The sequence below is a fragment of the Ascaphus truei genome, chromosome 18 (assembly GCF_040206685.1).
Source record: "Ascaphus truei isolate aAscTru1 chromosome 18, aAscTru1.hap1, whole genome shotgun sequence".
NCBI lineage: Eukaryota > Metazoa > Chordata > Amphibia > Anura > Ascaphidae > Ascaphus > Ascaphus truei.
This window is the reverse complement of record NC_134500.1, coordinates 17,383,130-17,396,145: the sequence shown is the minus strand read 5'-3', so window position 1 is coordinate 17,396,145 and position 13,016 is coordinate 17,383,130. Positions and strand designations below refer to the sequence as shown.

General features: G+C 41.1%; 1 protein-coding gene across 6 annotated transcripts in view; it reads right to left on the bottom strand.

The window, feature by feature from the left end:
* The window catches only part of UNC13C (unc-13 homolog C), a 343,863-nt gene that overhangs the window by 243,178 nt on the left and 87,669 nt on the right, over positions 1 to 13,016 (bottom strand). For all 6 annotated transcript variants that reach the window (XM_075575720.1, XM_075575726.1, XM_075575723.1 and 3 more), the window contains one exon: positions 3,369 to 3,447. In XM_075575720.1, the coding sequence (XP_075431835.1) occupies positions 3,369 to 3,447 (79 nt within the window). The remainder of the gene's footprint in view (positions 1 to 3,368; positions 3,448 to 13,016) is intronic.

Genomic DNA, 13,016 nt, shown 5'->3' with positions numbered 1-13,016 from the left:
AAACAGTATCCAGTTTTCTCATGGGCACAATACGATACCGTAGAACATGACAGCAAAGACAGCTTGTCAGAGTCCTTGTAGGTATTTGATGTGTATTACCTTTTAAACTTGATACCAATATCAACTTCTCTGAGAATTTTCTGGCAGAAGAACATTTGACCGTCAGTTTCGCCAAATCTTTGTAAGACATTATTATAATGGGCTTTGTGGCGCCCAAGGCGGCGTGCTGGCAGCAGGGCTCCCCCTGTAAGTTAAGGGGACTTTCCTTGACGAGCGGCCCTCCTCAGGCAGCATCGCAATGTCATGATGTCACGGCGGCATGTGAGGTCACGTTGCCATGGCATCGTCATTTGCCGTCGGTCACCATGGCAACACAACGCTACAGGAGACAGCCCGCTCCGGAAAAGCTAATACCCCTGTTGCAAAGGAACACACAACCCGCGCTTCCTCCTCTTGGCGCTGGGATCAAACTTCCGCCCGACCAGAGGGGGGGTAGTGGAGGGAGAGGAAGGAGAGAAAAGAGCGGAAGGCCCCTAAAGTCGCGGGGCCCAAGGAAGCTGCCTGGCCCTAAGGCCGACCCTCCCCCTCTTCCTCTCCATTTCAAGGCTTGGTGAACTCTGACGCGGTGAAGACTTGTGAACTCTGATGAGGCGGTGGAAATGTTATGAAGGAATGGGACTAGGGCGCTGCCTAGATTGGATAAATTGGTGATCCTTACAAATAGAGGATCTGACTTTATATAGAATGATAAAATTAAACAAAATATACTGGCCCGAGTTCCTGCTGCTGCTTCACCGCAAAAGAAAGATTTCCCAGAACCCTCATATGGAAATAGTGAGCACAAAAACAAGAACAGAAAAGCACTTCCATAAAAACAGTGGAATGGAGAATGAACAGGCAGACTCACGGCAACTTCCCTCAGCACTCTGCTCCCCAGTCCCTTCCTTCCCCGGTCCCCACCCTCTATTTCCTATTTGAGTCTATTTGAGACAACTACTGATTGTGCTTTTCTGTTCTTGTTTTTGCGCTCACCACACCGTGTACACTATTTCCATAGGTGGAAATGTTATGGCTGGGAAAACATAAATAAATCAGATTTTGCCTGGTTCGCCAATTCTATTGTTGAGCACAAAATGATGGCTAGCAATACACAGATGGACATAATCAGGGACATAGATGGTACCTGGTATCTCAATAACAGGGAGACTTGGATAAGGTGGTAGAAGTGCTTAAACGTGTTAGTTCCCAACAAATAGTATGTTTAAATAATTCTAACTGCAAATGAACGTCAGCTGGAACATTAGTAACTTGGTGCGTTTGAATTAAGTGTTGATTCTTTTCTATAAAAGATATTTGTGTACATTTTTTCATTTTGAAAATGTCAACAGCCACATGAGTGATAAGCAACAGGTTACAATGAAGGCACTTACCATGGCCTGGAATTAGAAGTTGCATGGAAGAAATTAGAAAAAATTAGTTTGGATTAGTAAATCATAAAAACTATTTATCAAAAAGTCACAAATTCCAATTTCTACGTTTCCAATAAGAGTTAACCAGGCATTAAAAGTTAGGTGGGTAAAAAAAAAAAAAAGAGTGACAAACACCATCCACCGTACTTTTTTAATGTCTGATTATTCCCATGTACCAGCTTCACGATGCATAGCCAACAACCAACCTCGCACCGATGAGACCCAAAAGGTCAAAACAGCTGTCTATGATTAGGTTTACTGGCTACGCACTTCTTTAACCCAGGCTGTGCTGAAAAGCTGTGTAAGACAGCAGGCATAAGCTTATTGGGTCCCATGTTTAAATGGATTAAGTAAAGAGTCGCACACTGGGTTGCATGTCATTACCCAGAATCCCTGGCTGCAGTGGAAGTGCTGTTTGCTAACGATAATGGGGAAAGACAGGGTTGCAGACCTGTCTGAGACCTGTGAATATGTGCAATAAGATTTACAGTACAAATAAAGTACATAGAGCTTGGTTTGCTCTTGGAATAAGACAGACTATCAGAACTGACTTACTGCCATTACAGACACTCAGGACATTTCCTCTATCATAAAACCTAGTGATAACGTTCAAATTGTGCTCAAAAGGACAAAGGATTTAAGGCCATGAGATTGGTTTGGCTGCATAACCCACTTTCATGGTCACAAACAACGCAGAACAGCAGAACACACAGGTAGGGCGAAGGAAGGAATGCCAGTAACTTGTTACTGAATGAACACATTTGGCCTTATTGTATGGCGTAGGATCATACCGATCCGGTGCTACCGCATGGAAAGAATATTTAAATATTTGATGTATAATCTAATAAAAAATTAGTAGTTGTACATTTTTTTTTTATAGAAAATATCTTTTCGAAATATTTGATAACTGTAAAAAAAATGGTTTATACTGTAAGGCAACATTAATGTCTGAGATAACAAAAATGCAATGTAATTCCGCATGCTAGGATTGGTTGCTGTACCTGTTGCATAAACAAGGTCTATAGCATGGGTGGCAAACGTCAGTCCTCAAGGGCCACCAACAGGACAGGTATTCGGGAAATCCCTGCTTCAGCATAGGTGGCTCAATCAGTGGCTCAGTCAAAGACTGACTGGAATTTTCTCTAGCACTCGGTAGGCAACATCATAGCATACTGAATAAGGACCTACATATTTTAGTTTGTAGAGCTGCCTTTGATATTCTAACATCATTTAGATTAACAAAATCTGCAGAATCTTTTAGCCCAAATTGAGAATTCAACCCCTCTTTAAATATTGATGGGGTGGCCAACGACTGAGCCACTGATTGTGCCACCTATTCTGAAGCAGGGATATCCCTAATACCTGGCCTTTTCGTGGCCCCCGAGGACTGGCGTTTGTCACCCTTGGTCTAGTTGGAATGTAGGATGCATGAGTGTAGCGCATAAAAAGGAGTCCATCAATATTTAAAGAGGGGTTGAATTTTCAACTTGGGCTAAAACACACTGCGGATTTTGTTAATCTAAATAATGTTAGAATATCAAAGGCAGCTCTACAAACTAAAATATGTAGGTCCTTATTCAGTATGCTATGATGTTGCCTTCCCAGTGCTAGAGAAGATTCCAGTCCTATTTTCTTGCTGAATTCTATCCCAGCACAGAGAAGTGACATCACAGCATATGAAATAAAGGTCGTTGACCCCCACATCCGGCTTTGTAGACATATGTTGGATATACATGTCTTCTTACTCAGTGTTCAACTGGTGTTCTTTGTAAATAACGCTGGGTGTATACAGTATGTTAGATCATAAAACCCATCATCTATGAATATCAGTTAACCACTATATTTATACTCTTTATCTAACCAATTATTGGATTCCTGTCATGACAAAGTACTACCTACCACATCTCTGACAATAGGGAGTGTTTTCTTTCTGCGAAGATCCGGCATGCTGTCAATTCCATAAAGTCCACTTCCAGATCTATGAAAAACACAAAGCGTTTGGTGTTTTGAAAAATAGCACGTTTTAATGTTATTATGTGGTTCTGAAATAAATAAAGAAATAAAGAAAAGAACTACGTGTACTGTAGTACCAACGAGTATTCTAAAACAAATCTGGGGCAATCACCAACAAGACCCAGGTACATGCTGCAACATTTCAGTGACATTTCTAACGACAGACTAATCGCCCATCGGATTAACAGCGGGGGTCCCTGGCAGTCCCATTCAAACTGAATGGGACTGCCAGGGACCCCTGCTGTGTTAATCCAATGGGCCATTAGTCTCTGCAGAAATGTCACTGAAATGTTGCAGCATGTACCCAGAATGTACCTGGATTTTGTTGGTGATAGCCCCAGATTTTCCAAGGCAAGTTTAAGGCAAGTTTTAGAATACTCGTCGGCGCACCTGTATATACAGTGTATACAGACTAAAACACATCAGCACAAGTAGGGGTGGGAGTATGAAATAAGAATCAGATACATTCTGTAACCTATAATAGCAATAATAAAAAAGCAATGAGGAAACATTTTAAACATTGTGGGGGGGGTTTCTTATAAATTTATTATTTTGCAGCTACTGCACGAATATCTTTGTTTTTCATCCCTCATCTCGTATGCCATAATTAGTCAATTAAATCAGGAAAGAGGTATAAGTAGATTTCTGTGATTCAGAATCCATTTTGTCTGTCAGAATCCATTTTGACTTGTCAACTGTATCAAAATCCATGTTGGAAGGAAATTGTGAAATCTGTTCACTTAGAACAAGTGAATTGTTTATAGAACACAGGCTGGTACAAAACGGACATACCCATCCAAGGTCAGGATAAGAATATAGGCTTTTGCAAGATAACCGATGACGGGTAATATGTTGTTCTGCTAATATTGTTTATTATTGCTTCATACTAAAAAGCTATGTAGAGGTCAACTGCTAGTTAGGAAATAGCTATATGAAGCCTGCTTGAAAGTAGATACATCAGAACCACACACATCGAGCACCAAGTCCAATGAAGCTTATTTTACCTCAAATAAATATATCAACTGCCAAGAGATCAAGCTTCTGATATTTCATATGGAACTAATAACAGAAGGATCCATAAGAACAACACGCATTTTCTTATTTTAAATGGCGAGCCAGCCATGATAAGAAGAATAAGCAAATGCAGCTTAATAGGATTCGGAGGTTGACTATTGTGTCGAAGGCGGCTTGTATACATTTATTATCAAGAGGCTATTGATAATTAAAGATACAATAAAAAGAGGCTGGAACTATGTAACAGAAAAACACATCCTAGTATTGTTACAATGCCTAACGTTTGTAGGTGGCATCTTCTACTCCCAAAGCCTGTGTGGGTCTCAACATACAATTATTGCTAACAGGTTTTACTAGCACAAGGGATACAAAGTCATTTGTGCCTATCCTTTACTTTAATTTTCTTAACGTTAAGCAGATCTTGCAATTCAAATATTTACTCTGGTTACCTGCTTATTAAATATGGGTGGTCGGTAGGACTATAGAAGCTGCAGAGTATACAAAGCAGACATAGAAAGCTGCATATTGGATAGACTAGAGATGTCTAGAAGGTAGGAAGAAGGCAAAGAGAACACTTGAGGAAATAATAAAGAACAAAACACAAAGGGAGCCCAGAGCTACTTCCAATATGACAAAAATAGACAGTGAAATGCCTATATATCTCTTGAAAAAAGGGTCATTTAGTTTAACCCGTTGGCCAAAGCATTATAAACCTGTGAGCCACTTCAAGGCATGACCATAATATCGCAGGTCCTAACACTAACTGATTACAATTCTTATTTACCTGTATAATTACAGGAAGAATGATCTTTCACAAACAGCGGCATGAAAAGACCTGTACATATGGACATGTACTTGAAGTGGCTCGCAGGCTTATAATGCTTTGGCCAAAGGGTTAAACTAAATTACCCTTTTTTCAAGAGATATATATAGGTATTTCACTGTGTATTTTTGTCATATTGGAAGTAGCTCTGGGCTCCCTTTGTGTTTTGTTTTTTGTAGTATACAGTGCCACGCTCAGTAGCACTCCTTTTGACACTTATATACATATAAATATTTTGTGGTAATTTTGGGGGTTTATATGAGCTTACTGGGTATCTGTGTGGGAAATAATAAAGAAGAGAGCAAAAATAAGAAGGATGAAGATCGAATAACACAGGGAAGTTACCTGGGGGGGGAAAGAGAAATGTGTTTATTTTTATCACCAGATGCAATGTGTTTGCGTAAAAGATTACAGTTTTTGGTGCCCAGATTTAGGTGTCTCGATACATCAACATCACATGGTAAATATAAGTGATTTCCAACTAAAAGAAATATATTATGTCATAAGTGCAGAGAAACACAAGAGCCATCCCAAATCCCAAGTAGCAGACTGGCTACAGTGATTGATTTTTTAGCTCCAGCACATGTTGCCCTGCCTCAAATGTCAATTAGTATCCGGCACCCCATGATAAAAGAACCATCTGGTCTATTGAACATTGGCAAAGTTTCTGTCCATGCAACACAGCTGAGCCAAGAATGGTTTAGAATGGCTGATGATAAAAATATTTCAACAAAAAATGCAAAGGAGTTTTGGAAAAGCTTGGTACCATTACCAGTAATAGGCAAAGTAAAACACAGAAACTTGGACTTTGCCATGACAGCAAAACATGAAAAATCCAATGTTTTCATTTAATAAATCAGTTCTGTAGTATTAGATAATACTGGCTGCATTTTTTTATTTTAACTTCTAATGCCATTTTTAATGCACTGATCATTCTTTGATTGCTTCAGCAACCATTTAGTATCTTTTTATTAGGGTGTTTACAGATACATTCCAAAATATTACATTGTAGCATATTGTATTTACATGTACATAGGTTATCGTATAATGTTACATAGTTCAAAACATATTTGCTATACCCATTTTTTTCTTTTTTCGAATTTATAACTGGTCTTGATCTAATATCTCGATACAAAGACAAAAGAAACAGCGCAAAAAACCTCATAGTGTAGTATATAAAATTATAATGTGATGAAACAGGTGAGTATTGCACGTACATCGGTTCAATAGTTACTAGCAGTACATGTTTTGGACATGTTACCAGTCAGCAACAGATGGTGGGTAAGGATCACCGGATAACTCCCCTTCTCCTCTCACGTCTCGCTTGTGGTATCGCTCGGGACGCCGTGGTAACATGTCCAAAACATGTACTGCTAGTAACTATTGAACCGATGTATGTGCAATACTCACCTGTTTCATCACATTATAATTTTATATACTACACTATGAGGTTTTTTGCGCTGTTTCTTTTGTCTTTGTATCTTTAGCTCTGGTCTGTGGAGCCATTCCACGAATCTAGCAGCATATCCTCACCATTTAAAGTAACAGGTTTAAATTTTATAATATCACTGAATTATCACTTTATAACACTAATCACGATTATTTGAGCGCAGTTCACCCTTTGTTTCTATCTAATATCTCGACCATTCAACTTAAAACCTTGTATCATAGCTTGCTTGTGACTCTCGTTCTTTCTTTTAGTTATCGTATTTGTTTGGACTAGGCTCTTTGTTTTTACTCTGTTCTGTCATGTACAGCAACCATTTAGAAAGTCATATCCATTTCCTCTTTTGAAACGGGCTCTGACACACCTTTGTGATCTCTGCCCTTTGGCAACAAAGTATCACAAACAGATCCGTTGCTGCGTTCCAAACAGCAGACTGTCTACTACTCTGAAAGCTCCAACAATGTGTTACACTTCGTAATATAATGTTACATCTCAGCTGCAGAATTTCACAGACCGCAGCACAAAGTTAGAAGGTGGCCATTTAGTTAGGCACACAATCAGTATTTTTACAGATATATAACGGGCGCACCAAACGATCTTACTTAAGTAAGAATGTAGAATGATAAATTGTCACATGCTTCACATATAAAAAATAAGGGGAAAAAGGGGGAAGCAGTATTGCCGCTTTAAACAAAGTACAGTCCAATTCAGGTACCAAGTGGATACTGCAAAACAATGTATATTATGGGTAAAGTAGTACTATAGTTTTGCACATTATCCTGTTGCCCACCTAGGAACAAAGTATGGTACAAACCCAAGCATATAAACCAAGCATTCAGTATAAAAGATCACCCCTTGTATAGGTGTTTGCACTGTTAAGGCGCTTCATTAGACACAATGTCTTGTGTTCCCATTTTGTTATAATGGATCAAGCTTACACTTTAATTTTCTGATAAAGGAAAGACAAAAAATACTTGGCAATATAGTATGTCACAAAAGTGGAAGAGATCGTGGATAATGTGCTGCATGCTAATAACATGTATTAAGTGATTATCATGGAATAAACTGTAATGTAGTAAAAGTAAGACGTCTTACTAAATAGGAGTTTATGAATACTATAGGAGAAATGCAGTCTAATTAAAAATAGCACGCTGGAGATGCTATATTGCCGGTCTAAATAGAGAGGTTAATTCACTTTAAAGGAGCAACGCAAGCAGCCTTTTTTAATTTGATATTTTTTTTACATGGGTTTCAAGCAGGGGGTCTCCGGAGCTGAACCCCCTTAATTTCAGCTCCGGGGACCCCCTGCTTCCCGAGATACAGACCTCCGTACAAACCTGATGACGTCACGGCTTCCTATTGGCCCTCTGGGCGCTGGAGCTTTGAAAAACCGCCATTACATGAACCCAGCTAGCAAGCTGGAGCGGCTACCAGCACCCCCTACGGAGGGAAGGATCTTGGAGCAGAAATTAATGGGGTTCAGCTCCGTAAACGCCCTGCTTCAATCCAACGTAAAATAAAAAATGTGGGGGGGGGGGGGGATTGGCTGGGGAACGGCCGCTTGGATTCCTGCTTTAAAATAAAGTTTTAGATGAATACAAATGCATAGTTAGTAAATGGTAATTACTAACTTTTTTGTTATAATATATCATATTGGACCAAGATAACAATGAAAAGGTCCCCTACCATTTTATCAAATGTGTCTGGGCAGCTGGAACGGCTGCTTTAATGATCACAATGCTTCGCTGCTCTCTGCTACATGATCCACATTTGTAGCCTTAGGCCGCGGTTATAGTGCAGGCGCGCGACGGAGGGCAAGGAGTCGCGCACGCTTGTTGCCCCGATCAATCTGTGAAATCTTATGGGGAGGCGGGGCCGTGATGTCACCAGGCTGGTTTGCCCTCATTGGCTGAACCACTCACGTGAGGCGGCCGTGACGTGAAAAAAACAAAATAATTTGTCTCTTCAAAATTCTGCCACACCGTCGCGCTCCCTTGCTGGTCGGCCTGACAGAGGTGCTGTATGTTGTTCGCGCCGCGCGCACTACAATCGCAGCCCTATTCACAAGCTGAGAGCTGCACTGCCATCTTTATATGGCCCCCTACCAGTGTCACACTGTTCACCAGTCAGGGTAGAACATACAGTCCAATTCAGTATTACGGTGGCAAATCTGTACTAAATATACTGTATATAGACTGAAGAACATGATTATGGTCTCGGCGGTTACACTACTGGACATATACACTAGTGCATGCGGATTCAACTCCAGTCCTGAAGATGCCCCAGCAGGTCAGGATTTAAGGCTATCCCTGCTTCAGCACAGGTGGCTCAATCAGTGGCTCAATGAAAGACTGAACCACTGATTGAGCCACCTATGCTGAAGCAGGGACTGATTGAGCCACCTGTGCTGAAGCTGGGACTGATTGAGCCACATGTGCTGATGCTGGGACTGATTGAGCCACCTGTGCTGAAGCTGGGATATCCTTAAAACCTCACCTGTTGGGGGGCTCTTGAGCAGCCCCCCTGCTCTAGTTTACTAAATCTGAGTATTGGAGTGATCGGATGGTTACTTTAGATTTTTCGTGGTAGTAAGCTCTGTAAATGTGCTTGCTGCTCCATTATTAAAAATATAAAAACAATATTGTTCAGTAGACAGAAGTTGTTAAACAGATGTTGATGCATATTTTAGTTGAGCTACAAGCTGCAATGATCTGCTTCCTCTGTCATGACACGCTAGGAGTGAGGGGGGGGGTGGGGGGAGAAGACATGCTGGGGGAGAGATGAAAGAAAGACATGCCAGGGGAGAGGAGAGAGAAGGACATGCTGGGGGGAGAGACGAAAGAAAGACATGCCGTGGAAGAGGAGAAAGAAAGACATGCCGTGGAAGAGGAGAGAGAAAGACATGCCAGGGGAGCGGAGAGAGAATATATCCTGGGGGACAGGTATGGGGGAGAGACAAAAGAAAAACATGCTGGGGGAGAGGAGAGAGAAAGACATGCTGGGGGTGAGGAGAGGGAGAGAAAGACATGCTTGGGGAGAGGAGAGAGAAAGACATGTTGGGGAAGAGGAGAGGGAGAGAAAGACATGCTGGGGGGAGATGAGAGACAAGCTGGGGGAGAGAAGAGGGAGAGACATGCTGGGGGAGAGGAGAGAGATATATGCTGCGGGAGAGTAGAGCGAGACATGCTGGGGTGTGGAGAGGGCGAGAAAGACATGCTTGGGGAGAGGAGAGGGATAGACATGCAGGGGGAGAGGAGAGGGAGAGAAAGACATGCTGAGAGAGAGGAGAGGGAGAGAAAGACATGCTGGGGGTGAGGAGAGGGGAAGAAAGACATGCTGGGGGAGAGGAGAGGGAAAGACATGCTGGGAGAGAGGAGAGGGAAGACATGCTGGGAGAGAGGAGAGGGAAGACATGCTGGGAGAGAGGAGAGAGACGTGCTAAGAGAGAGGAGAGAGAAAGACATGCTGAGAGAGAGGAGAGAGAGATGCTGAGAGAGAGGAGAGAGAGATGCTGAGAGAGGAGAGAGAGATGCTTGGGAGAGGGAAAGACATGCTGGGGAGAGGAGAGAGAGATGCTGGGAGAGAGAGACATGCTGCGGGAGCGGAGAGAGAAAGAGACATGATGGGAGAGAGGAGAGAGAGGCATATTGGGGGAGAGGAGAAAGAGACATACTGGGGGAGAGGGGAGAGACATGCTGGGGGAAAAAGGAGAACATTGAGGAACATAGGGGAAGGAAAGAAGAGAAATGAGAGGAGGGGACAACAGGGGGAGAAGGAAAAGATGTAATGACAAAAAGTATCAGAGACGCATTGAGGGGAAAAGGAGAGAGAAAGGCATGAGGAGGAAGGGGGGGGGGGCAAAACATGACAAGGCAAAGTAAACAGTGGTATAATTATGTTGTAATATTTGTCTTAGGTCCCAAAAAAATCTGTTGGTGGCCCTGACTATTATACATGAAAACACACAATAATTGTTGGTTTTCTAAACCACTTGCCTAACTCACTGATAAACTAGTATGTTATAACTGAAGACACTTCTCATTTTGGTAAACCCTTTTGGGAGAGACCGCCTCTTGATGTTGTTGCGAATAACAATTGCTATTTTACATATCGACTTACAGAAGAAGCCCCAGTGAAATCAGCAAAGACTTCGGTGCTTGATGTGAAGAAATAACAAAACCTATACAACTTGACTCCATGGTGACATATCTATGACACTTCAGCTTTTAACCAGTAACCTTCTAATGGCACAAAAATAGAGGTACTTCCGTGACTTTATGCACATCACAAACAGAAGTGAAAGCTTCTCACCGTATAGGAAGACATGGAAATGATCAATGCTATAGCCCAGCAGCTTGGCAGACTGTAGAAACAAAGCAATCCAAAGACACCTCCATCATTTGGTATATGCATAGTGTATTTCTTTATGATTTTTTGGTTTCCTCTATTAATGATTTATTACTACAGTGACATCACTTGTGGCACAGATACACTGCACATACAGTTTTGCATACTGTAGTAGAAAAATGTGCATCTGCATCACCCCAAAGGCGGACAGTCAAAAGGGCAGCTATAGCGTGTCAGCCGTTTGCTGCTCTTACAGATGCTCAGTTAGTTGGTTGAGTAAAGTCTTCAACCACATTGCAGGCCTATCCTACCTCTTCTAACACAATGGTAGCCTTGTCTGTAACGGTTACATATGCCCATAATCATATATTATTTCTAACTGTTCATAAAATGTCTGTAAATTAAACATATTACCACTGTTCAATTAATGCAACCATGTATTATCATAACTGTGCCCAGGACATACTTGAAAATGAGAGGTAACTCTCAATGTATTACTGTCTGGTAAAACATTTTTATAAATAAGTGAATTCGAAGAAAAAAACCAGCATAATTCCATTATAACAATGGAAACTATTTAAAAAAAATAATAATGAATTGTTAAAATAGCCACAAAACGAAACTTGACATTTATGGAGAATGGGACTCCCAAAGACTATGTACAGATCAACTCCGGTATAACGCGATCCGTTACAACGCGATTCCGCTTATAACGCAATGCAAGCGTGGCTCCCAATTTTCGTATTTATGAATCCTTGACAACACGATTATTGTGATCTTACATACTATATTGTACAATGCATATAATTTTACATTATTTCTAACGCGATCCGCTTATAATGCGATGTGATTCTTTGGACCCCAAGCACAGCGTTATAACGGGGTTGAGCTGGATTTTGCAAACCAATCACAAAATGTAGATGCAAATACTATTTCACTATTTCACAATCAGAATGATACATTTTACTAAGCTGTATGAAATAGCGTTGGCCGGTAGCACATTTGAAGCAAATATGTGTAGCCAAGTAATTATTCTGTTCTATTTAGCTGAAATGTAAACCCATTTAAAATGCTCTGTAGTCTTCATATAGTTTAAATGTTGCTAATAAAAACATTCAGCTATTCAGCATTCGTGTACATTGTAATTGTTTAGTGTACCATTAGACTTTTACGTAACCAACTGGGGATGATTTCAGCGGGAATTTAAGATCATTTTAGTATCCAAATTGGATTGAAAAAAAAAAACATTACCTACTCCTGAAAGCTACATTTGCCCAACACTACTTCAGTGTACAAAATCCATTTATAACAAAACGTATCTCATCAAGGGCGAGGCTATAGCCCGGGCAAGAGGAACAAGGGGGTAGTGAGGGTAGTGGCGTAAGATTGGGGAGAAAAATACATGAGGAGAGAGGGGTGAGTAGAGCAGAGTGAGGTGTAAAAGAGGGGGGCTCGCAGGGCCGCCAACGAGCTGGGGGGGGGGGGCGATGGAAACTCCTGACTCTACGGAATATGTTCACTTATAATGGGGCCGTGAATTGTTTTTTGCCCGGGGGCCCGTGCATGTCTAGGTACACCACTGTATCTCATGTTTAACTCCTTTACCTCACGCAAATAGTCTGCTCTACTAAATAACTATTACCTGCTTATTTTATTGTGCTACTCTACATGTGGAATTTGGTTATTTAACCATCTTTGATTTGTTGTGGTCATGCAAATTTAGAAGCAAAATGAATATCAGGTGGTTTAGATTAAAGCTTCTGTTCAATTGACAGTATGTTTAAAAAACAAAAACAAAATAGGTTTGTAGCCGGGGGTCTCCAGATAGGGTTGCCAGGTGTCCAGAATTGAACCGGACTGTCCTGTATTTGGACACTCTTTTCAGTAAAAAATTAGAGATAAT